Raw genomic sequence first — 26,948 nt, 5'->3', positions numbered from 1 at the left:
ACTACTACATGTAGAACTGTACAGTAGTTGTGAATGTCATACCGTGTACGGCCACCAGGGGGCGTCTCTTGCCTGAAGGATCTGAACAGATGCTAGTGAAGAAGAGTGAACGCATACACGTGTTTACTAAAACCGCTGAGAAATAGTTAACACATTTGTTTTTCCTTAAGCAGCGCTATTCATATTTGTTTAAAAAATGCCGAAAGTTAAAGCTGAGAAGAAGAGCAGGAAGCACCAAGAGGTTAAAAACCAAGGTATGTGTGAGCGTTAGCTTTAGCATATTAGCCACTGCGCGTAAAGTTGGAACTGCATTTGAGTATTAGCTAGCATTTAAAGTCATACGAGTGATGTATTGCGACATTTCATTAAACTGTCATGTTGAAAATATGCTGGTGTTAACGTTGACGTCTTTTGCTGTAGTGGCTTAAGTGCAAGTTCGTTAAATTACTTCCATTAACTCATTGGTTTCATTTGACGGTGGTAGACGTTCAACGTCCCAGTTTAAATGAACTGGACGTACATCGTCGTCAATGACACAAATGGTTAAGATGGGAAATTCGTCCTTAAAACCTGTCAAAAACGAAGGTTTCGAGGATCATCTGCAACTCTTGACAGAAAAGGCAGTCTTTCAAACAAGGGCGTAGGTTTAGTCTTAATGGTAGGGACGATATAACGGCATAACCTGCATGTACAATATTTGCCCATAGGGCTACATTTCTCAATAATATGAACCTAATTGATAGGCTAAATGATCAATACAAAATAAATCTCTTGATTTGTGCTAATTTTCATGTGTACTGGTTCAGGTGACACCGTTTGATTGAAACCTTTGTTTTCAAAAACAAACATTTTGAAAACTTTCAGAATTTTGGGATTTTATTAGCAAATTTAAATTGCAATATTTGAACATAACCTAAATTATATAAACATACAGAACAAAAACTTGTTGATAATCTCTTAACTATCCAGGAATGCAAAAAAAGAAACATTTGTTTTAAGACCGCTCAACATAGTTTGTCTAAATAAATAGATAAAAAATAACTGCAAAATAAATCTTCGTCAGGGTATAACAAAAATAAAATGGAACCTTCCTTCAAATAAAAAATTACTGCTTTTGTCCAAACAAAAAATGATAACGTTTTACCTCGATTATGACTAATTCACGATTATCTGGAAATATATTAAAATAATGTAGAAAATAAAGACATTTTAAATATATGCAATGCAAGTTATCAGCCAACCAAATGTCCATTTGAGGGGTTGTGGGATGGACCGACACATTCAGCAAGTGAAAAGGGGTAAATGTAAGTGAACAGGTTGCACAAACTGTACTTAATTGTACCTCACAGTATCTTATTGTTTACTTATTAACATAACGTGTTCTGTCCTCACTAAATGTGAAGCTGTTTAGCTTTACAAATATCAGTTGTGCTTTTCGAAGCTTTTTACTTCACGTTTGACCATTTGTAACGCTGTAACATGCATATGTACACGTTTGTTCAAAACAACCCGGATTAAATCAATAGATTAAATTAGCCTAATTTGTCCGCTATGTTAACTGCTTCGAATGCTGACATATTTAATTTTTCATAATAAATTACTCACCTGTAACTCCACAAACTGTAGCGCTAAACTTAATTACAAATGCATACACCAACATATATTAGCTGAAGCAACTTACAGCCTTCCAATTTACAGGCCAAATCAGAGCGCGGCTATCCTTTATCCATGTCAGCTGTCTGAGTGCTCCTGTATGGAAGCATTATTGAACAACAGTCCAGCCAGACCCAACGCTGCCACCAGAGGGCAGTGTATCCTCCTCCATTAAACAAAATCAATACTTATGGACCTTTTGGATAGTTTTTTTTTTTTTTTTTTTTAATTTTTCGAGGGTTAATTCCAATTTACGCAGAAATTTGAGTTGCGTCGCCAGCGTGGGAACGGAACTCGTTCGTAACGCGCAGACTACCTGTATTATTTCTCTTGCGGACCGGTGCCAAGGTGCTCTCAGAATGGTACCGGTCCGCGGACCCGTGGTTGGGGACCACTGATCTAAAACACCTACCTTCATTTTTAAAATAATTTGATTCTGGATCGTTTGCAATGATTGTCAAAAGTAAGCCGATTGTTAAATTTTATTGCAAGTTGTTTGGACATTAAAAGACGCATCTTTGTGTTGCAGGCATAATGTTCAACACGGGAATTGGCCAGCACATTTTGAAGAATCCTCTTGTTGTCAATAGCATCATTGAGAAGGTAGCCCGACTGCATTTGAGTAATATGATTGTAAGAAGTTTACATATTTGCAATGTGTCTTTTTTAGGCTGCACTGAGGCCAACAGATGTTGTTTTGGAGGTGGGACCTGGAACTGGTAACATGACAGTTAAACTTTTAGAAAAATCTAAAAAGGTAAGATTCATTTGTATAAAATTACTATGTTAGTATCTAGTCTTTCTGAATGCACAAATAGAATTGTTTTTTATATTCTTAATGGGTACCACAGATAGAAAGACAAGTAGTTCTTATAAATGTTACTGCGAGTTATAATAATTTGATGTTAAAACTAGGGCTGTCAAAATTATCGCGTTAACGGGCGGTAATTAATTTTTTAAATTAATCACGTTAAAATATTTGACGCAATTAACGCACATGCCCCGCTCAAACAGATTCAAATGACAGCACAGCGTCATGGCCACTTGTTACTTGTGTTTTTTGTCTTCTCCTGCTGGTGCTTTGGTGCAACTGATTTTATGGGTTTAAGCACCATGAGAATTGTGTAATTATTGAGATCAACAATGGCGAGCTACTAGTTTATTTTTTGTTTGAAAATTTTACAAATTTTATTAAAACGAAAACATTAAGAGGGGTTTTAATACAAAATTTCTATAACTTGTACTAACATTTATCTTTTAAGAACTAAAAGTCTTTCTATCCATGGATCGCTTTACCAGAATGTTGATGTTAATGCCATCTTGTGGATTTATTGTTATAATAAACACATGCAGTACATATCAGGGTACCCGCGGGTTATTAAAAGTATTAAAAAGGCATTGAATTTAGTTTTCCATTATTAAAGGTATTAAAAGTATTAAATTAGCTGTCGTAAGTCTGGAATTTTTTCACCGTGGTTTTAATTTTCAAGAACATCTCAGTGCAACCTAAATTATATCCGTGACAAAGTTTTTTTTTTTTTTTTTTTAAATCCATAACGAAGATGACGCGTAGAATTTTTACGATGCACTGCACCTCGTGCGTGCGCGCCGTTAGCATCAACATCAAAACAGCAGGCAATCGCACAGTACCAGGCCAGGAGTGGCTAATTGGGAGAACCGGGACAGTTCCCGGTGGGCCGGCTGACGTTTGGGCCGGTCGTAATACACATTTATAACGAAGCTTTCAGTTAAACTATTTACTAACGGCATCACGCAACCCCGCTTTGGGCGATAAATTGTGGCCCTTCTAGCATTCCTTTTGAAATTCAATACCCCGCAACAGGCTCCAGTATCATGGTATCATCCTGTTGACTTGATTATGGAAAAACTTAATTTTGGGTTTTAATGGCCGAAATGGGGCACGTTGAGGCAGCATGACGAGCGTGAACCCATCTGGCTGTTGGCGCTGTTGTTTTTGAGCATGTTTGGATAAAAGTACAGCGATAAACTGTAAATGAACATGCGGAATGAGATATTTTTCATGAGAGCACCACTATAACTTCCACCATGGAGGCTCCAGGCACTATTTTTGGGCACAAAGACGGAGGATTGGGGTGAAATCCATGTTCTCAGGCAAAACATAAGTTGGGCATTTTAACCCAAAACATTGCACTCTGAGATGGACTGATGAGCGTGAACTACCCTGAAATACACAGGTGTCTGAACTGTATAAGTGCATTGGGAGACAGCCGTTTTGGTGAGTTCAATTATTCTTTCAATCAATCATTCAATCTTTCACATTTAATTGCGGTAATTTTATGTCATGAATAATATGAAAACACTCATAAGTAATGATATATTACTTTTTAAATTTTTTTATTTAAACTTTATACAGTACGCCCCCAAAATTTTGAATATCAAGTAAAAGTTGTTTTATTTTGGTAGATTAAACCAACAAAATTGAGTATGTCAATTTGCATGTACCACAAACCCAAAAAAATGAATATGATGAAAAGCTTCAGTTTTGTACACACTTGCCACATGTGTAATTCAAAACACCTGCAAAAGGTTCCTCATTCTTTAAAAGGTCAGTCTAATATAAGATAAAATTATAGCTAGTACCCCAAAAATAAAATGGTAACTTCACACAGAACCTGCGCTTGAGCCCTTGATCTCAGAACTGTCAGTAGACATGCTCTTCCTCTGTGCCTCCCTTTTTACAAGTTATTTGGGGAAAATTCATATTTAATTCATCTTTTCAAGTGTAAAGGAAAACTCTTTTCTTGTTTCTAATGAGGCTTAAATTTGATGAACTCCTGTGCTAATAGGTGTATTTAGAAATTGAAATATACAATTTATGCATTTTAAAAAATCGCAAGTTTACTATTGACAGCATGCGATTAGTCGCGATTTAAAAAAATTAATCGCTTGACAGCACGGTTATTATTACAATATTTTAATAAGGTAGGTCATGACATAAAGAGGGCCGGTCTGTGGCACAAAACTTTTTGTTTTAATTGTATCTTCAATAAATGTGCATTCTTTTGTCAAACACACTTAGTAATTCAGGTTAAATTTGATGTTCAGTGCTTTATTTTTTTAATATGATGAAATATTATCTAAATAATGGGTGCATGAAAAGTATTAATTTTCAGTTGAAATGGCATTAAAAAAGGTCTTAAAAGTCTTGAATTTAGATTTATCAATCCTGGGGGGACCCTGCTTATGTACAGTATGTTGAATATATATATTCATCTTGTGTCTTATCTTTCCATTCCAACAATAATTTACAGAAAAATATGGCATATTTTATAGAAGGTTTGAATTGCGATTAATTACGATTAATTAATTTTTAAGCTGTGATTGACTCGATTAAAAATTTTAATCGTTTGACAGCCCTAATTAAAACCCCTCTTAATGTTTTCGTTTTAATAAATTTTTTAGAATTATTTAACTAGTAGGTTGACATTGTTGTTGATGTCGCGGGGCCGTGACGTCACATGGACTTCCACAGTGTCACTCTTTAAGTACATAAACGTCATCGGTTCTGCCCTTCCAATTTGAACCCGAGTGGAACATTAATGAGAAGGACAGCAAAAGCAAAATGAACAGGAAAGACTGGATGAGGCGAGTAGTGTTCATGTGTCAAGTTCGCTAGTGACAGACTAGCACTCTCCTGCTGTAGTGACGAGAGCAAGAGAGTGTTTTATTTCAAAAACTGTTTGCAGATCTTCACGGTAAACTATTGTGTGATCCAACTTGTTCCAATATTAAAATGGAGATAGTTAGCATCCAGATCTGTCGTGTTTGATTATTTTTTCTGATAGCCTGGGGCCGTGCATCACAACACACAAAAACGTTGATGCAGTTTGCCCTTACCGAGACGTCTCATGGCGTCTATTGACGTCATGTTACATGTCTTTTGTCACATAAAAGCAGATGTCCAGATTGTTGATCATCCTGCTGGTGTTCTCAGATTTATCAGACTTACCAGATTTTGCTGCCGAAGCTTTTTGCTTCCCGGTGAATAAGCGACACAGTAGACGAATAAATGTGTTAAACTTAGCTTGATTGCTGGCTATTCGTATCATTTTCTGCCCAACACATTGAGATCTAAGAGGCAGAGAAAGGTGAGTGGGCACAAGCGTTCAGATTCATAGCTCCGACCGCGCCGTGTATTGGCATAAGCTTCAGCAGCTCCTTCACAACATACAATTGAACATAAGTGTCATATAGTGAAAATCGTACAAAAATATCTCTCTCAAAAAATAATTTTCACAAAAAGAAAAGTGCTTCAATCTGTATTAATGAGGCCCTATTCTCACACAGTTAAACAACAATGCAAATAGAACTGGCATTCACAAATACACAATCAAAATAGATATGCAAAATACACATAAAACTTACTCAGACTTTGGTCAAACTCTATTCAAACATTTTAGCAACTCGTTTAGCTCAACAAATACACTGAATGGCAATATTTAGTCACAATATACACATTATGATGCTGGGAGCCATTATCAGGAGTCTTTTATGCTGTTGTATGTTGTAGTTTATTTTTTGGTTTAAAATTTTACAAATTTTATTAAAACGAAAACATTAACAAACATCAAATTAATATAACTCGTACTAAGATTTATCTTTTAAAAACTACATGCCTTTCTATCGGTGGTAACCTTTAACAGTTCACTGAACTGCATTGAGCTTGTATGCAGTGTTGGGAAAGTTCATTTTCTGCATGAACTAGTTAAAATTGAAGTCACAAATTTTAAAATGAACTTTTCAATGGCGTACCGTCAGCAACACGTCACTTTTACTCATTAATATTCATGACGTTAGCAATTGTAGCTAGGCGGATCAACCTGTCGTTTGTCCCAAATTGTAAATGAATGGAAATAGTGTAAGAACGAAATGTTTGCTGAGCAAAACCTACTAATTCTGTCCGAGAATGATGTCCCTGGTGCCAAATTCACTGGTAAAGATGCGGAAGAACATACAAATGTTCAGTTAAAGAGATTGCTTGAGTGTCGAGGGCTGAAAAAGACGGGGAAAAAGAGCTGAGCCAACCTAAGCTTAGCCTTAGCTTTTTTAATCGACATCTTTTTCTTACGCCACTGACAATGACATTCTCCTGTTTCAATCTATCCTTTACCACCATATGCTCCGTCTTTCTTATATATTATATCCTCGCAGATGGTACTTGGTGACAGCCAACTAACAGTTTTAATTTTTTCATTGATAACAAATCTTTATTCTGTAATTTAGTCACACTTCCGCCTTACTAAAGTTGTTTTTTTACAACAGAAAAGGTAACAGTGTCAGTCAGATAGCATTTTAATTTTTTTTCAGGTCATTCATTGTCAGACAGAAGCAGCACGTCAAAACGCCGCGCTAAAAAATAAGTAAAAATATCAGAATGGCTTACCTCTTCGTTGACCAAGCCCCCAACAAAATGTTTACTGCATATGAAATGTGAATGGGTTCACCTTGCTGGCGTTAAACTGGTCTTCTGGACGTCCGCGCAAGTTGATCCATTTTTCACATTTGCTCCGAGTTTTTGGTTTCGAGAAACATATGAAGAAAACATCCTTCATATGTCGTAATGTCTAGAGTCGTTTCTACAAGTTCCATATCAGCAGTGTTTGATCGGCATGTTTATTTTTGGAAGATGACTGGAGAAAACAAGCAGAAATAAAATGGATCGTATGCGAGGGCGTGTGTATAATGTCCCACTTCCGCGTTACGATGGTGCCGTCACGGTCTAAAAATAGCATTCGTGCGTTCAATTCACGTTTGCCCAAAATATGTACATTGTTCATTGAACGCGTTCATGCACAACACTCCTTATATGTGTGTTGCAGGTGGTGGCTTGCGAGTTGGATGGCCGATTGGTGGCTGAACTCCAGAAACGAGTACAATGCACGTGAGTGGAGTCACGGATGAGATGGAAAGTGAATGCACGGTGTAATAAGTATGTTGTGGCCTCCAACAGACCCATGCACACCAAACTTCAGATAGTAGTTGGGGATGTTTTAAAAACAGACCTACCGTTCTTTGATGTGTGTGTGGCCAATTTACCATATCAGGTAAACACCGTTTTTTTAATGAAATGCTTACTACTAAGGGTGTAATGGTACATGTAATAGTATTGAACCATTTTGGTACGTGGTAGTCTGTTTGGAACGGAGGCGTACCGAACAAGTTTCTGACGTAATATAACTAGAGCTGAAACGAATACTCGAGTAACTCGAGTTTAAAAACTGATCCGTGTAATTTTATTCACCTCGAGGAATCGTTTAATTTTGCCAGCTCTAAGCATCACGTTTTGCCCGCACTACTTTTAATGAGGGACAACGCGCTGACGTCACATGCGTAGATGAAGAAGCAATAAAAAAAACAAAAAAAACTTACTATAGCCGACAGCCGCTTCAAACTACGCCGACATTGCTAAAAACTAGCCCGCATGATGCTAATGCGGTAGCACGTAGTGTCCGATGCGTCTCATAGATATCACGTTCATTTAGGACTAGTAAACAGCTGCCATCTTTAAGCAGTAGACTTCTCAGCGCTAATAAATATAACATTACTGTCACTCGCTCATGTAACGTTAGCCCTTCGGAGGGCTAGGTTTCTATTGATTATGACCACTGTCAATGCATGGCTAGCGTGTCTTACATACAGTTTTTATTTAATCTGTAAAAACAGCGCTGTAGAGTGATGAGGGTGTAAAATTCAAACATAATAAAGCTAACTGTCAGTTTTAGCTCAGTAGTCATTGCTGAAAAAAACACCAAGTAGCACTGGTCCCTAATGTGCTCCAATACAGCAGGTATCATACATTTATTTTGAACACTGCAAAAACTCAAAATCCTATCAGTACTTACAGTTTAGACTAACTTAAAACCTAACTAGAACTTAAAAATAGCTTGACACAAATGGAAATTCAATTGAAACACGTGGGGAAAAACACGTAGCTTTCAAGTGATGTGTGTTATCAAGCGTAATTACATTTTTAGGTAAGATATGTTTATATATATATATATATATATATATATATATATATATACAGTGCCTTGCAAAAGTATTCGGCCCCCTTGAATCTTGCAAGCTTTCGCCACATTTCAGGCTTCAAACATAAAGATATGAAATTAATTTTTTTTGTCAAGAATCAACAACAAGTGGGACACAATCGTGAAGTGGAACAACATTTATTGGATAATTTAAACTTTTTTAACAAATAAAAAACTGAAAAGTGGGGCGTGCAATATTATTCGGCCCCTTTACTTTCAGTGCAGCAAACTCACTCCAGAAGTTCAGTGAGGATCTCTGAATGATCCAATGTTGTCCTAAATGACCGATGATGATAAATAGAATCCACCTGTGTGTAATCAAGTCTCCGTATAAATGCACCTGCTCTGTGATAGTCTCAGGGTTCTGTTTAAAGTGCAGAGTGCATTATGAAAACCAAGGAACACACCAGGCAGGTCCGAGATAGTGTTGTGGAGAAGTTTAAAGCCAGATTTGGATACAAAAAGATTTCCCAAGCTTTAAACATCTCAAGGAGCACTGTGCAAGCCATCATATTGAAATGGAAGGAGCATCAGACCACTGCAAATCTACCAAGACCCGGCCGTCCTTCCAAACTTTCTTCTCAAACGAGAAAACTGATCAGAGATGCAGCCAAGAGGCCCATGATCACTCTGGATGAACTGCAGAGATCTACAGCTGAGGTGGGAGAGTCTGTCCATAGGACAACAATCAGTCGTACACTTCACAAATCTGGCCTTTATGGAAGAGTGGCAAGACGAAAGCCATTTCTCAAAGATATCCATAAAAAGTCTCGTTTAAAGTTTGCCTCAAGCCACCTGGGAGACACACCAAACATGTGGAAGAAGGTGCTCTGGTCAGATGAAACCAAAATTGAACTTTTTGACCACAATGCAAAACGATATGTTTGGCGTAAAAGCAACACAGCTCATCACCCTGAACACACCATCCCCACTGTCAAACATGGTGGTGGCAGCATCATGGTTTGGGCCTGCTTTTCTTCAGCAGGGACAGGGAAGATGGTTAAAATTGACGGGAAGATGGATGCAGCCAAATACAGGAACATTCTGGAAGAAAACCTGTTGGTATCTGCACAAGACCTGAGACTGGGACGGAGATTTATCTTCCAACAGGACAATGATCCAAAACATAAAGCCAAATCTACAATGGAATGGTTAAAAAATAAACGTATCCAGGTGTTAGAATGGCCAAGTCAAAGTCCAGACCTGAATCCAATTGAGAATCTGTGAAAAGAGCTGAAGACTGCTGTTCACAAACACACTCCATCCAACCTCACTGAGTTCGAGCTGTTTTGCAAGGAAGAATGGGCAAGAATGTCAGTCTCTCGATGTGCAAAACTGATAGAAACATACCCCAAGCGACTTGCAGCTGTCATTGGAGCAAAAGGTGGCGCTACAAAGTATTAACGCAAGGGGGCCGAATAATATTGCACGCCCCACTTTTCAGTTTTTTATTTGTTAAAAAAGTTTAAATTATCCAATAAATGTTGTTCCACTTCACGATTGTGTCCCACTTGTTGTTGATTCTTGACAAAAAAATTAAATTTCATATCTTTATGTTTGAAGCCTGAAATGTGGCGAAAGGTTGCAAGATTCAAGGGGGCCGAATACTTTTGCAAGGCACTGTATAAAATCTAGAAGTTTGAGTGAAAATCAAATCGAAAATATCAAAAATAAAGACGTTGATTGACTGAAAATGGTTAAATATTGGATTAAATGTCTTATAATTGCTCTTTACCTAAAAAAAATGTTTTATCCGATTACTCGATTAATTGATAGAATTTTCAGTCGATTACTCGATTACTAAAATATTCGATAGCTGCAGCCCTAAATATAACCCTTTTCGAGGCTGTGAGTCGCTCGGGTTACAGTTTCTTTGTGTTGATTATATTTGCTCCGTCCTCTCTACTATAATGGGGACCAACATGGTAGGACAGTATAACCCAGAAACGTCAACGGCGCGACAACGTGGCCGCCGCGAGAACGCAGTGAAACGCGGGCGTTCGAGTCAATCAGCCAATGCACACCAGCCGCAGTGCGGCCGCGAGTTAGATGCGTCCCAGAAGCGGCTCAACGCGACGCATGTGAAAAGAACGGCAGAGTTTATTATTTGATGCGAGACGTGGCCCTCCTGCGTCAATACTACTAGCTAGGAACGAGCCGGAAGTCACTCGTGTAATAATACGGTGGATCTGGTCGATTTTCAAACTAATATGCAATCGTAACCTACTTTTTGAGTCCATCAGATCTCTAGAGTGGTAGATCGGGGCACAGTTGACTTGTCTTTGTTGATTTACGGCTGTCTTCTCTGCTATAATAATAACCAACACGGCCCCGTGTTTAATACAAAACGCTCGTCCTAGAGATGTCCGGGTTTTCACCGATTTACATAATCCATTCCAGTTTTTGCTTCGGTTTCCCTAAAATCCGGTCCGCATTTTACGGCACACCTTCAACACACTACATTTACGTTACCGTCTCCCAAGAGACGAGAGAGACTTTATCGGTAAAAATGCCAGCTGTGTGGGATCATTTCACCTTAAAGGACGACAAAGACGAAGAGGCAGAGAGCAACATATGCCACAATAAAGTCAAGCGTAGTGGTAAAGCTGTAAGAAGATTTAATGCAACCAACCTAATCAAGCGTTTAGCGAAATACCACCACAAACAATATGAGGAGTGTGTTAAGAAAACCGAAGACAAAAAGAAATGTCCTACGCAACTAATACTGGCAGAAACTTTTGCTATGCGTGACAAACTGGCACTCCACAGTCCCAAAGCCCAGGGAATAACAAGAGTCATTGCCGAAGAATTCATTCTGGATGACGAGCCATTATCTCACGTGAGTAAAGACGCACCATCCAACACGCGATTCGGCCGCTGAAGATTCGAGAACGATTCACAAACATCCAAATTCCGATTATTGAAATATGTCGAGTAAAGCGGAAGTAATACACAGCGCGGTCTTCGGGACACAATGCGCAAAGTAAACATAACTTGTCTTAGACCCGGGTAATGCAACTGCTCAACTCACGGCTTTAGCTCAACTCATGCCGCTGGATAAACACAAGAATACCTGACTTCTGCTGATAGCCGCAACAAACTACGTCACCGTTGTTTTACTGGAGATAATAGATATATGTAAATAGAACCAGATGCTACACGACAGACTCGACTGCGTTAGCAACATTGAAGAATGGAAAACTAAACGGCCGCCATCTTAAAGCAGGAGACTTCCCTAGTAGGCTGTTGTGAACCTTCCAAGCGAATCTAATTAACTTTTTATCTAAAATACTCCTAAATCGGCAAAATCTTGACTTGAATCTATCTTCAAAACAGTTTTAAAACTTTCACGTCGAAAGTAGACCGAAGGGAAATTATGGAATAACGGGAGCAATTTTAACAACTTTAACAGTTGATTCGCAAAATTAAATGAATTGAACGTAGTTTAAAGCTGCTGATACAGAATGGGGACTTGAGTATTTTGTTTACTGTTTTAAAATGTTAACTTGATACTGAAGTAGTCGTTTATTTAAACCTGAGAGGCTTTTTATACAATTTTTGTAACTAATGCACGAAACATTAAAAGCATCTAATAGCTTGGGGGATTTGTGGGATTTTCCACTGAGGTTGTTGGTGTGTTTTGCTTTTTTAAGACAGTTTACAACATTATTTGCACGTTTTACTGACTGACTATGCCATTTCTGTTTGTTATTTATAATGTTTTGTGTTTGTCACTGAATAAACAGGTCAGTTTCTTGTTACCAACCGTTATGTGTTATTCGAACTCACCTAATTCAGCTGACTAGTTGTTATCAAGGGTACTAAAACCTTTTTTAACATGAGTCTGACAACTAAGTAAGGAGGCTAAATAACTTTAAACTTTAACACATGCTCAGATAGGTCGGTATCGGCCAGTATTGGTATCGGATCGGAAGTGCAAAACAATATCGGTATCTGATCGGAAGTGCAAAAACCTGGATCGGGACATCCCTAGCTCGTACCACAACAAAACAAGTAGGAACTAATATTCACATAGGAACTAAAGTTATACAACATAAAATATACAATATAAATGAATACTATATCACATTTGTAAAATATAAACACATAATAAAATAAATAATAGCCCATTTAAATAAAATAAATTGAAATGAGCTAAAACACCTGTAATTAAACAATAAGAATAATACACACATCCTGCTTACACAATTAAATTTATTAATTTCTGTGTGGCGCTTTAACTTGAGAACATCCACCAATAAAGCTTTTGAAAACCGTTCATTAGAAGAAAAAAAAGGTTTCATTGAGGCATTTCATTTGTAAAATACATGTTAAAATCCTTGTCATTGGGATTTTTTTCTCTCTTTAGCACAGGACTTCTTTTTTCTTCTTTCTTTCAGAAAGAAAGCTGACCAATATGCGGGGTCTGAAAGGCAAATTGTTTTGATTATATTTAAATACCCGCTACTTTTTGAGCAGAATTCTTGCTTTGTATAGGCTAATGTTGCTATTGTTGAAAGCACAAAAGTGTATAATAAACAACTAGCACATTTATATTTTGCATTTTGTTTTTTTACTGTACCGAAAATGAACCGAACCGTGACCTGAAAACCGAGGTACATACCGAACCGAGATTTTTGTGTACCGTTACACCCCTACTTACTACTATTAAAACGTGTATTGTTGTGCTATATATCATATGTTGCTCTGAAATTTGGCAGATTTCATCACCATTTGTTTTCAAATTGCTGCTTCACCGACCTTTCTTCAGGTATAAAACTTCACTTTTCAGTATTTTAAAGTCACATTCAGGGGTAGTTTTGAGCTCGCTGTGCTTGTCTTGGTCAGGTGTGCCGTGTTAATGTTCCAGAGAGAGTTTGCAATGCGTCTGGTGGCCCAGCCTGGTGACAAACTCTACTGCCGGCTGTCCATTAACACTCAGCTGCTGGCTCGTGTTGATCATCTCATGAAAGTATGTCCATGTTGGGTTGACTTGACATTTGGCTAGGAAGATAATGAGTTTGTTTCTGTCGCCAGGTAGGGAAGAATAATTTCCGTCCTCCGCCAAAAGTGGAGTCCAGTGTTGTTAGAATAGAGCCCAAAAATCCTCCTCCTCCAATTAACTTCCAGGTAAGCTTTTGGTTATATTTTGAACATTTTTTCCGTTTTATGCAAGAATTATGATTTTTGGGGGGGGGGGGGGGGGGCTTACCCTTAAATAACCAAAAATAGTCACTTGCCCTATTAGGGTTAAAGGTCTTTAGTGTCAAGTGTTGAAAAGATGGCCACTGTAGTGACCCTTTTTTTTTTTTTTTTTTTTTTTTTTTTTTAAGAAAAAGGTGCACATTGTAACGTTTCTTTTGTGTTCTGCTCAGGAGTGGGATGGTCTGGTCAGAATAGCATTCATAAGAAAGAATAAAACCCTCAGCGCTGCATTCAAGTGAGTATGTTAGTGGTATGTGTAGGGGTGGGCGATATGGCCTTAAACAGGTATCACGATAAATTGAGCAGATCTACCTCGATAACGATAAATGACGATAAAGTCGCCCAAGCAGACTGTTATATAATTTGAAAATCTGAATCACTGCATGAAATACAGATTAACAGTTTCTTGTTGATTTAGTTACAAGCATTCAATTTGATATATTTAACAATTGTACATGCAGTCTAAACATTATAAAAATGTATTGTAAACAATAAGAATTCAAGTATGAGCATTTTAGAGCTGTCCCGACTAGTCGACATTGTCGACGTCATCGATGACGTAAATCCGTCGACGAGCACAACATGCCGTCGATGGTTAATGAAGGGTTAAAAAAATATATGCGTGGAAAGTTCAGAATGTCGGGCGCTTGGTATGCAAGCGGGCAAATCGGCACAAAGCCAAAAAAGCGCACCAGAGAGTCCAAAACATTCTTATTTTTAAAGAAAGAAAGGAGGGTACACGATAGTGCCCTGTCTCTTCAATGCCAAGCTTGGCTGCACGTCGGCCGTGAATGATAACGACAGGAGATTGTAAGTCCATCTAACTAACTAATGACATGTTTATTGAAGTTGCTAAGCCTGTCGCGATATGCAATGATTCCATTTATCGCATGGTAAATAAAAATGAGGGCAGTCATTTCATGGCTGCGTTTTATCGCCGCGCGCGCGTGCGTGCGTACATTTGTGCGTGCGTGCTGATGGCATATGAAACTCCAGTTCTTTTCTGTCATCAACACGCTGTAGAATTAAAGTTCAGACATACAAAATAAGAAAACACATCTATATTAAACACTATATACGTTAGCATTGCTACATTGAAGTGAATGGGAAAAAAGACGACCTACTTTAGCCGGCTATAAAACAGGCAGCCTTGTCCAAAACTTGAAGTTAAAAGGTGACACTTCAAACATGAAAAATCGCTGGTTAACAGCATTTGCAAAAGAACAAAAAATCTATTACTGACACCACATGCAATTACAAAAAGTGATTTTTTTGTGGACTGTAAAGCATAAATTAGCGGTTTAGCGAGCGTACTTCCGGTGAACATTTCAAAATAAAAGCATGTCATGTTCGTCATATAAATAACGATTTCTGGAGTTAATCCCACATACTTCAGATTCTACACTAAGAATACCTTTAAAATGACACCCTTTATGAAAAATCTGGCAATGAATAATTATTATAATACTATTATATATAGTACTACAGTATACTATAATATTAATGCTAGGTATTTTTTTTAAGAATTGTTGTGAATCATGTTGGAAACGTGAAGTCAGTGTTCTGAATCTGTTTACATTCCATTCTTTTGCACAAGTTAATTCTATCAGCATTTGAACTCATTGTTTGTGATTTATTATTGTTATTTATCTGTTTATTTGTACTTTAATAAAGAATTTAAGTGTTCCAAAATGTTTTTAAGAATTGATAAGCGTCAACAACAATTTCATTCCTAAATTAGTAAAAAAAAAAAAAATGTTTTTGTGAATTGATAAGCGTCTCAAAAATTTCATTGCTAAATTAGTTTTTAAAAAAAAATAATAATAATAATAAAAAAAAATTAAAAGATTAGTCGACTAATCGTAAAAATAGTCGGCTGATTAATCGGGAGAAAATTAGTCGTTTGGGACAGCCCTAGAGCATTTATAACAGCGTGTATGGCTTGAACAATGTACATTGTCAAAACCAATATGCCTGTGCAAGCATGTCATTGTAACACAAATGACTTGCAGCTTGAACAGTACACTTCAAAAAGACAATTTATTGTTAATGGCTGCTGTGACATAATTATTCAATACAAGTGTTTACTTTATGGTTTCAGGTTTTTATTTTTTCCCCAGTGCATTTTTTAATAAATGCACGCATACATGAACGCCCAAACAGACAGACAGACACACATTAAAGCTATATTGATCTTCTGCAAATGAAACATAAGATTTTATGATAGCAATAATGACACAGAATTAAGCACATACAGAAAAATAGCTTGGGCCATTTCTCGGTCATATTAATAAGTTTCACTGTTGGATTGTGCTTTATGCTGAATGCTTTAACATCACAAAAGTTATCAGAGAAATCACACACAGTCAGATAAAAAATAACACGACATAGTAATTGCTAGATGCAGTCCGTTCCCAATCCACTCATTAAGTTCAGCCGTTTCGACAAGGTTAGAGCCGCTATCCGACTCCATCACGTTCATTTGTAGCGTTAGCCGCCAGCGGCCGCTAGCGTTAGCCGCTAGCGTTAGCCGGTGGCCTGGCTACCAGTAGAAAGCACTGAAAGTACCATCTCCGGAAATCGTGAGAACAGGGGAGGACAGCGGGTGAAAGCCCGTCTGGATGCCACCAAGAGTCTACTAAATGTCGGGTGAAAGTTTGGCGAACCTCCCTTAAGCCACACTCCCATCACGTTTTGCTTGTAGCGTTAGCTGCTAGTGTTAGCTTACCGGGCTTCTGTTTGATTGGCTTCCTGATGATCACGTGACTCGCTACGTGAGTACATTGACTGCTTTCTTAAAGGGAAATGAACATAGACGAACAACACAGAGTCAAAGCGGGATGAAAAGACTATTTTCTTGTTTTATTAATTCACCGAATTTACCGACATGGTCAAAATTACGTCGGTCATCGTGAAGAATTTCGGTGACGGAAAATTTTCGGTTTACCACCCAGCTCTAGGTGTGTGTAATATATATGGCGGAAAACACAGACAAGACTGAAAAAGCAGTTTCTGCTCTTGCACCCCTCTGTAGAAGAAACTCCTTTATTTTAAGCCAAAAGAACTGTTGCGTTTGATAGAACAATATGTCTATATGCTGCAGTAGAAGATTCATGGCGCATTAAGCCCCCAAACTATTTTTAATTTGTCCGTTTTACCCTGAAAACCCTCGTTTACAGACGTCGCGCAACTGCTTTTGTTTCAACCCAGCCATAAAACCAAGGTAATTAATTATATTTCTTATTCAAAATGTCATTTTTAGCTTAGAATCATTAATTGATGTCTTATATTTCGTTTTTTTAACAAAAAAACAACTTTAAAAATTATTCACTCGCTACTTCGCGGTTTTTCACTTATCGCAGCGGGTTCTGGTCCCCATTAAACGCGAAAAACAAGGGATCACTGTACACTGTGGTGATGGTGAGTCATCCAAAGTCTTTCATAACAGCTGTTCGTCATCTAGTTAAAATTTCTTTAAAAAAATATATAGATATATATTTTTGATATCTCAATATAATATCACAATATATCGCAAACCCCCAAAAAATCGCAACAATAGTTTTTTCCAATATCATTCAGGCCTAATCCAAAACACAGAAGTAAATCGACTTCAGAATGGTTTAAAAAGAAGAAAATACATGTTTTGAAGTGGCCAAGACAAGAGTCCAGGCTTGAACCCCATTAAGATGCTGTGGCATGACCTAAAGACAGTGATTCATGCCCTACATCCCAGGAATTTGACTGAACTACCGCAGTTTTGTGTTTTTAGTTTAAGCAGTTTTTTTATCTGTGTGATTTTAACAAAGGCCAGCTAACATTTGATGGTGATTTTATGCCGAAATTTGAGAAATTCCAAAAGGTTCAAATACTATTTCATACCAATGTATTCAGTGTAACTGCAAAAAAATTGAACATCATACGCAACTGTTCATTGGATCAAAAGTGACCATTATTGTTTTCCTAGGTCAGCGGCTGTGGAGCAGCTTCTGGAGAAAAACTACAGAATTCACTGCTCAGTACATAATGTGGTGAGTGAAAGTGATAACAGTAATTGTGGTTTGTGGCACACTGGCTAGGATAACATTTGATTCATTCCGACAGCAAATATCAACAGATTTTAGCATCACCAAGAAAATAGAAAGCATCTTACAAGAGGCAAAATTCACTGAAAAGAGAGCTCGGACAATGGACATCGATGACTTCATGGTGTAAGTTGTATATCCGATCCATTTTACTTTTTTAGCTCCTTGACTAAATGCCACACCTGCAAACCTGGAATGGTGCATTTTTCATTTTTACCAATACCTTCTGAAATAGCATTTTTAGTTACCGTATTTTTTGGACTGCAAGTCTCACCTGAGTATAAGTCGCACCAGCCATGAAATGCCCAACGAAGAGAAAAAAAAAACATATATACGTCGCCCCTGAGTATAAGTCGCATTTTTGGGGTAAATTTACTTGATAAAATCCAACACATAGAACAGACATGTCAGAACAACGTGCTGAATAAGTGTACAGTGAATGAACAACAAAATGCGAATATACTGTCCTCACCAGGACGCTACGGCTCGATCCTGGCTATTCAGCGGGCTAAACTCCCACATGAGGATTCTGGACGTCCGTATAATTTGCTGAATCAATTTTGTCCTTGATACCAAACAGGTCCGCATCGTTGTAAATAAATGATAATTAGGTGCTTTTACAGCAATGACATGACGCAAATAGTTAGCATGCGTTCGCTAGCATTAGCACATCGTTCAAACAACCACACAACTGGCTCTAATTTTCTGATCGCGGGTGGAAAACACACAACAACAGGAATGATGATACACACAGGCGTTGCCTCTGTAGAGATATTTTACAAGCATAAACAATGAACGTAGGTTCGCAGCAGTGTTTCTCTCTCGCTAACTCGCCCACTCAGTCAGAGCTACTTAGCTGTCGGTCTTCTTATGGCGTGTAAGCGTTCTTCTTCACGTAAACAAGTGCAAGTACGCCCCCACGTGGGCGTGAAAGTGCCACAAACTAAAAGCATGCATTTCAATATAAAAAAGTCAATACAATTGAACACACATTGCCAACGTTGCCATAGATATTAAGTTATTAAGATAACTATAGCATAAAGAACATGCTAACAAGGTTACCAAACCATCAGTGTCACTCCAAAATAACATGTAAAATGATATCATAATCTGTTAATAATTTCACATATAAGTCACTCCTGAGTATAAGTTGCACCCCCAGACAAACTATGAAAAAAAAAACTGCGACTTATCGTCCGAAAAATACGGTACATCTGATGGCTGAAAAAAAGACTCAATTTATGCTCACTTCATGTAATTCTCGTCCATTTTTTTTTTCAGGTTGCTTCATGCATTCAACTCCGCGGGGATCCACTTTTCTTAAAGGCCAACCGAGTCGAGAAGCCTATAACCACTGTTTTCTACAGTTGCAGTCTAAGATTTTTAAAAATTTTGTTTCACAAAAAAATAGATGACAAACTCATATTGAGATTCTTCTATTTTGTACCACTGAGCATACTGTGTTTGGGCTTGTATGGATGAAGTTAGCAGTAATTGCTTAACCTCAACAAAGTCTTGAGAACACATCTATCATGTAATAAAATCATTGCTCCTTAACATGCCACTAACTTACGCTTTCACTTGGGTTTTAGCCAGTGTTGTTAATCTTACTTTAAAAAAGTAATTCATTACAGTTACAAATTACTTCTCCCAAAAAGTAGTTGCGTTAGTAACTCAGTTACCTGAATGTAAGAGTAATTAGTTACTTGGCAAAGTAACTGGTGATAATTTTCTTTCTTTTTTTTTTCTCAAAAAAAAAACAACAAAGAACTGACAATTGGCCTTAGCCCAATTTTTTACCCTAAACTCAACTACACACAGGGGTATTGTGGATATTGTGATACCTAGATAGTAACCTTTGCTATGTGTGGAAGTCATTTAATGTTGTGAATCAACTGTTAAAATTGCTCCCGTTATTGCATTAGTTCCCTTCTGTCTATTTTTGACATGTGTAAGTTTAAAAAAAAATTCATCATCTAAAGATTTAAGTTTTGCTGATTTAGAAACATTTTAGATAAAAAGTTAGATAGGTTCGCTGGGAAGGTTCACTACAACAGAGCCTTCCTGAGAAGTCTACTGCTTTAAGATGGCGGCTGTTTACTAATGCATCTAGTTCTTTATTGTACATGTTGCTAATGCCGCCGTGTCTGTCATTTGCATCTAGTTCTGTATACAGGTATATGTGATATCTACCGCAGCATTATGTGGGCGAAGTTTGTAGGCTATCGGCTACAGTCAGGTATTATTGGAGCCACCTAGCATAGTAGCATCGCGTTTGCAACGGCGTCACACTCCCTTACCTCCTCCCCACTCCTGCTCTGCTCACTCGACTCAGTGAGTCCGTCTTTTTCAGACTTTTCTCACGTCAGTCAACCAACATCGTAACGCATAGTAACGCACGCCTTTCCAGCCTCCCAAATTAACGGTAACTGCGTTGCCAAGATGAGAAAAGTAATTAATTAGATTACTCACTACTGAAAAAAATAACGCCGTGAGTAACGCCGTCATATTCTAACGCCGTTATTAACAACACTGGTTTTAGCGTTACGAACTGGTTCCCAATGTTGTTCTTCTTGCAATTTTCTGCTTTCCTCTGACACACCTGAATGGTTAAGAGCATACAGTGGGGCAAATAAGTATTTAGTCAACCACTAATTGTGCAAGTTCTCCCACTTGAAAATATTTGACAGGCCTGTAATTGTCATCATGGGTAAACCTCATCCACGAGAGACAGAATGTGGGGGAAAAAAAAAAAACTGAAAATCACATTGTTTGATTTTAAATAATTTATTTGCAAATCATGGTGGAAAATCAGTATTTGGTCAATACCAAAAGTTCATCTCAGTACTTTGTTATGTACCCTTTGTGTGCAATAACGGAGCCCAAACGTTTTCTGTAACTCTTCACAAGCTTTTCACTCACTGTTGCTGGTATTTTGGCCCATTCCTCCATGCAGAGCTCCTCTAGAGAAGGGATGTTTTCTCGGGCTGTCGTTGGGCAACATGGACTTTCAACTCCCTCCTCATCCCGTGGCGTCAAAATGATAACAAGAACGGTGAGTAAAAATCCCAGAACCACACGGGGGGACCCAGTGAATGACCTACAGAGAGCTGGGAACACAGTAACAAAGGCTACTATCAGGGACTCAAATCCTGCACTGCCAGACGTGTCCCCCTGCTGAAGAAAGTACACGTCCAGGCCTGTCTGCGGTTCACTAGAGAGCATTTGGATGAGCCAGAAGAGGACTGGGAGAATGTGTTATGGTCAGATGAAACCAAAATAGAACTTTTTGGTAGAAACACAGGTTCTCGTGTTTGGAGGAGAAAGAATACTTAATTGCATCCGAAGAACACCATACCCACTGTGAAGCATGGGGGTGGAAATATCATGCTTTAGGGCTGTTTTTCTGCAAAGGGACCAGGACGACTGATCTGTGTAAAGGAAAGAGTGAATGGGGCCATGTATCGAGAGATTTTGAGTGAAAATCTCCTTCCATCAGTAAGGGCATTGAAGATGAGACGTGGCTGGGTCTTTCAGCATGACAATGATCCCAAACACACAGCCAGGGCAACAAAGGCGTGGCTTCGTAAGAAGAATTTCAAGGTCCTGGAGTGGCCTAGCCAGTCTCCAGATCTCAACCCCCCCAAAAATCTGTGAAGGGAGTTTAAAGTATGTGTTGCCCGACAGCCCGAAAAAAAATCACTGCTCTAGAGGAGATCTGCATGGAGGAATGGGCCAAAATACCAGCAACAGTGTGTGAAAAGTTACAGAAAACGTTTGGCCTCCGTTATTGCCAACAAAGGGTACATAACAAAGTATTGAGATGAACTTTTGGTATTGACCAAGTACTTATTTTCCACCATGATTTGCAAATAAATTATTTAAAAATCAAATAATGTGATTTTCTGTTTTTATTTTCCCACATTCTGTCTCTCATGGTTGAGGTTTACCCATGTTGACAATTACAGGCCTCTCTAATATTTAAGTGGGAGAACTTGCACAATTAGTGGTTGACTAAATACTTATTTGCCCCACTGTAGGTGAGTAGTAACGCATTACATGTATTCTGTTACATTTACTTGAGTATTTTTTTGAGAAAAATGTACTTCTAAGAGTACTTTTGCTAACCCATACCTTTTACTTGAGTAGATTTGCGACGAAAAAATGTTACTCTTCTTTGTTACTTTGGGCTACAAAGGAGTCGTTACATTTTTCCTCTTTATTCTGCTTATTAGATTTTTATTTTATTTTTTTTGCCAGCGATGCCAAGAGTAGAGACATGACTGGTGTATTACCGGGGTAGCTCTACCGATTTTACCAATAAAATGTCGCATCAATAATCACATGATTCTATTATACCCATCAGATGCAAGTTTGCTGTTCACGCCAGCCGTTTCAATCATGTGGTGTCTTTAAAGCACCGTAAAAAAGGACATTTTGATATAAATCGTTTGCCTGGTACACCAGACTCACCGCAGTTCCAGCTATCGAGTCTGGCCACCATTCACGCGGATACAATTTCCAGGGCGGAGCAAGCCACAGCAAACAGACAGCGGAGTGGACCAATCAGCGACGGGCAGACGTGACGTTAGTAAAATGACGAAGGAAGGACGAGGGACTTGCGCGCGGAAGTAAACATACGAAGAGAGCGGAGTTTATTCAACATGGCTAGCGCGAAACAAACTGTTGTCATTACTCGTGTCGATGTGTTTTGGTCATTTAAAACGGATTGTACCGTGGATTGGAACATATTCTCGGCTCTCCCGTTCACCATCTGTGTTGGAGACGACTTTCGACGCGCAAGAGTGACGTTGCTCGTTAAGAACACGTCACGCAAATAACCGAATCTGATTTGTCGATTGATTTTGTACTTGCTCGAAAGGCCGTTAATGGGATGGTTCCCAGACTATTTCTCTCAGTGTTTGAAAAATACAGGGAGAATAGTCTGGCAGAGCCAGGCAAATAAATCGTTGCCCTCAGCATAAATCTTTTAACCTCTCTCCCGCTTTTTATTTGGCACCGACTGACCTCGGAAAACTGGAGATATGATCCTTTTAATTTCAATAAAGTAATTACGAAGGAACTCTTCACTGTTTAAACTCTATTTTCTCCACCAGAGGGCAGTCATGCTCTTTGGACGAGTAATGCTTCTTTGATGTTTTTTTTTTTTTCTCGACAATTCAATATTTTTTTGTGTGTGTTTCTTTGGTTTAATGTGGTTATGTAATGGGTTATTTTACAGTATCATTATAACAGTCCATATAGATAACTTTGTGCCATGGACTTCATCATATATTGACGGGACGTGGGGCCGATTAATAGGGGGCTTATCTCTGTCAAAGCTGACCGAGTGGAATCACAAAGAGCTTTTTCTGTTGAAAATACTTGTGAATAAATACTTAAATCCTTGAATTCTTTTTAGATATGGACGTAAAACAGTCTTGATTCTTGGTTAAAAGCACAAAAAAAAAAAAAAAAAAAGGCAGCATTTATTTTACGTAAATATGTCTAATGTGCTGCTAGTCTTTAAGTCACTGTGGCACCGCCTTGTCACCACAAAGAGCTCTTTACGTTGAAAATTCTTGTGAATAAATGGCAAATGGTATTATACTTTTATAGCGCTTTTCCACCTTTCAAGGTGCTCAAAGCGCTTTATAATACTTAAATCCCTGAATTCTTTTTAGATATGGATGTAAAACTATCTCGATTCTTGGTTAAAAGCAAAAAAAACAACAACAAAAAACAGGCAGTTAGCATTTATTTTACGTTAAAATGTTGAATGTGCTGCTAGTCTTTGAACTAAATATGCCGATCGATCGGGTCCGATCACGTCATTTTCAAAGTATCGGAATCGGCAAAAAAATATCGGGACATGCCTTTTTTTGATATATATATATATATTTTTAAATTAAATCGTTTTCTAATTGTATTTCACGTTACAGACAAAATGTCTTACACTCATCCAGAGTCTTTAGTTTTGGCTTAAAGTAGGACTGTCAAATTTTTCGCGTTAACGGCTGTAATTATTTTTTTTAAAATTAATCACATTAAAATATTTAATGCAATTAACGCATGCGCTGCACGACCCACTCACGCATTGTCGCGTTCAATCTATAAAGGCGCCCTTTTACCTATATATATAGAGCTAAAAGGCAGTGTAAAATGAGTAGAGTGAATTTAGGCAGTCTTTGGAGCCTTTATTTAATTTGCTAAAGCCTTGAAATCCCCCTCTCAATTAAAAGTATCATGGGAAGCAATGTGTGGAAGAAAGGTTGTAGTTGATCTTTTTCTTAACACCATGTATTATTTCTCCACGCAGAGAAGATATATCAATTGGTGTCACTACGCACTGTCATGGTTGCACTTCCCATCATGCATTTGGGCAGAACAGTTAAATGGCTACAGTATCATTTACTGAAAGCTCAACAAATACACCAGATGGCAATATTTAGTCAAAATATACAAAGTCACATTTATCCTTTAAGAATTACAAGCCTCTCTATCCATGGATCCCCCTCACAGAAAGAATGTTAATAATGTAAATGCCATCTTGAGGATTTATTGTCATAATAAACAAATACATTACTTATGTACTGTATGTTGAATGTATATATTCGTCCTAGTTTTATTCATTTTTTTTCTTAATGCATTGCCAAAATGTGTATGATCGGGAAAAATTATCAGGAATGATTGGAATTTAATCGGGAGCAAAAAAAAAAAAAAAGCAATCTGAAACGATCGGGATCGGATCGGGAGCAAAAAAACATTATCGGAACAACCCTATTAGAAACACATAAAATGTTAAATCAATGGCAATATTTTATAATATTAGAACACATTTTGACCAATAGTTGACGCCATGTTTTGCGGGCTCGCAGTGATGACGTACAGGGGATCTTTCCAAATGTGTAGCCTATACAACAATTGCTTATTGCTGCCTAAACTCGCGAAGTAAAATGCCACGATGTGCTGCTTTTGGATGCAATTTCCAGTCAAATTGAAACAAGGGGAGGGATGTGAGTGGTCAAGGTGGAATTATTATTTTTTGTGAATAAATGTGCATAAGTCGAAGCTTCTCGCCTTTTTGGTCCCTATATGCACGCAGGGCCGGCCCAGCCTATACGCAGACTATGCAGCTGCTTAGGGCCCATTACCACTAGGGGGGGCCCAATTTGGCAATTGTTTAATATATATTCTTTTTTGTTTACTATAGTTTGCTTTATTTGACTTTTGTGAGTTCTGATACTTGATTACAAGCTTAAAAAAAATAAAAGTTCTTCCTTAACTTCTTTCCTCTTAGAAAAAGGTTTGGCGCTATCTATTGTAAGTACTGACAATCATTTGGGGTGAGAAGTTTGAAGTATGCAGTGCAACAAAATCTGATTAATATACAAAATATGGATGTATGGGTTGGATTGCATGTATGGGTTTCACAGTACGCTGACGAAATGGTGGGCCAAAAATATGTGCCCCTTTGCAGTATTTTGCTTAGGGCCCCCAAATGGCCTGGGCCGGGCCCCGTATGCACGTATCCTACCAACCACGCGTTACAACTGGCGCACAAACATTTTTCCTGGATCCTTAGTCAAGTAAGGGATCCGTCTATTTTCTGGATCCGACGGTCCCACCGCTGCTGCAGTATTGGTTTTGGATCTATTTATTTTCTGGATTGGATGGTCCCACAGCAGCTTTTCGGATCCGTCTATTTTGTGGATTCAACGGCCTGATCGCTGCTGCAACGTTATCATGGGATCGGTCTAATTCCTGGATCTTAGACTGAGTACCATGCTGATTAACGCACGCCTTTCCAGCCTCGGCGTTGCCAAGATGAGAAAAGTAATTAGATTACTCGGTAGTGAAAGAAATAACGCCGTCATATTCTAACGCCGTGATTAACAACACTGGTTATAGCGTTGCAAACTGGTTCCCAACGTTGTTCTTGCATTGCAAACTGGTTCCCAAACGTTGTTCTTGCAATTTTCTGCTTTCTTTGACACACCTGAATGGTTAAGAGCATACAGTGGGGCAAATAAGTATTTAGTCAAGCACTAATTGTGCAAGTTCTCCCACTTGAAAATATTTGAGAGGCCTGTAATTGTCAACATGGGTAAACCTCAACCACGAGAGACAGAATGTGGGGGGAAAAACACCCCAGAAAATCACATTGTTTGATTTTTAAATAACTTATTTGCAAATCATGGTGGAAAATTAAGTATTTAGTCAATACCAAAAGTTCATCTCAATACTTTGTTATGCACCCTTTCTTGGCAATAACTGAGGCCAAACGTTTTCTGTAACTCTTCACAACCTTTTAACACACTGTTGCTGGTATTTTGGCCCATTCCTCCATGCAGATCTCCTCTAGTGCAGTGATGTTTTGGGGCTGGCGTTGGGCAACACAGACTTTCAACTCCCTCCACAGATTTGGGGTTCAGATCTGGAGACTGGCTAGGCCACTCCAGGACCTTGAAATGCTTCTGCTTCTGCAGCCACGTCCATCTATAATGCCCTTGCTGATTGAAGGAGATTTTCACTCAAAATCTCTCGATACATGGCCCCATTCACACTTTTTCACACACTATTGCTGGTATTTTGGCCCATTCCGCCATGCAGATCTCCTCTAGAGCAGTGATGTTGTGGGGCTGTCGTTGGGCAACACAAGACTTTCAACTAACTCCCTCCACAGATTTTCTATGGGGGTGAGATCTGGAGACTGGCTAGGCCACTCCAGGACCTTGAAATGCTTCTTACGAAGCCACTCCTTTGTTGCCCTGCCTGTGTGTTTGGGATCATTGTCATGCTGAAAGACCCAGCCACATCTCATCGTTCATGCCCTTGCTGATGGAAGGAGATTTTCACTCAAAATCTCTCGATACATGGCCCCATTCATTCTTTACTTTTTACAAATCAGTCGTCCTGGTCCCTTTGCAGAAAAACA

The 26,948-nt window shown here is 38.4% G+C and overlaps 1 protein-coding gene across 3 annotated transcripts; it reads left to right on the top strand.

The window, feature by feature from the left end:
• Positions 1-32: 32 nt before the first annotated feature.
• dimt1l (DIM1 dimethyladenosine transferase 1-like (S. cerevisiae)) lies at positions 33-20,673 on the top strand. Of its 3 annotated transcripts, XM_057832648.1 has the most exons (12): positions 41-254; positions 2,183-2,256; positions 2,324-2,410; positions 7,515-7,576; positions 7,646-7,739; positions 13,445-13,494; positions 13,572-13,695; positions 13,761-13,853; positions 14,099-14,163; positions 17,893-17,956; positions 18,030-18,136; positions 19,292-20,664. In XM_057832648.1, exons 1-12 carry the CDS (start codon positions 197-199, stop codon positions 19,332-19,334), a joined length of 921 nt encoding a protein of 306 aa, XP_057688631.1. In that variant the 5' UTR covers positions 41-196; the 3' UTR covers positions 19,335-20,664. The 3 variants fall into 3 exon arrangements, with proteins under 3 accessions (XP_057688632.1, XP_057688631.1, XP_057688633.1); XM_057832649.1 differs by lacking the exons at positions 7,646-7,739; positions 13,445-13,494 and having other exon boundaries at positions 33-254; positions 19,292-20,667; XM_057832650.1 differs by lacking the exons at positions 41-254; positions 2,183-2,256; positions 13,445-13,494 and having other exon boundaries at positions 2,325-2,410; positions 19,292-20,673.
• The last annotated feature ends 6,275 nt before the right edge of the window (positions 20,674-26,948 follow it).

Source organism: Corythoichthys intestinalis, chromosome 3 (genome assembly GCF_030265065.1).
Source record: "Corythoichthys intestinalis isolate RoL2023-P3 chromosome 3, ASM3026506v1, whole genome shotgun sequence".
Lineage (NCBI taxonomy): Eukaryota > Metazoa > Chordata > Actinopteri > Syngnathiformes > Syngnathidae > Corythoichthys > Corythoichthys intestinalis.
The sequence above is the reverse complement of the archived record's forward strand: the minus strand, read 5'-3'. Positions and strand labels throughout refer to the sequence as shown.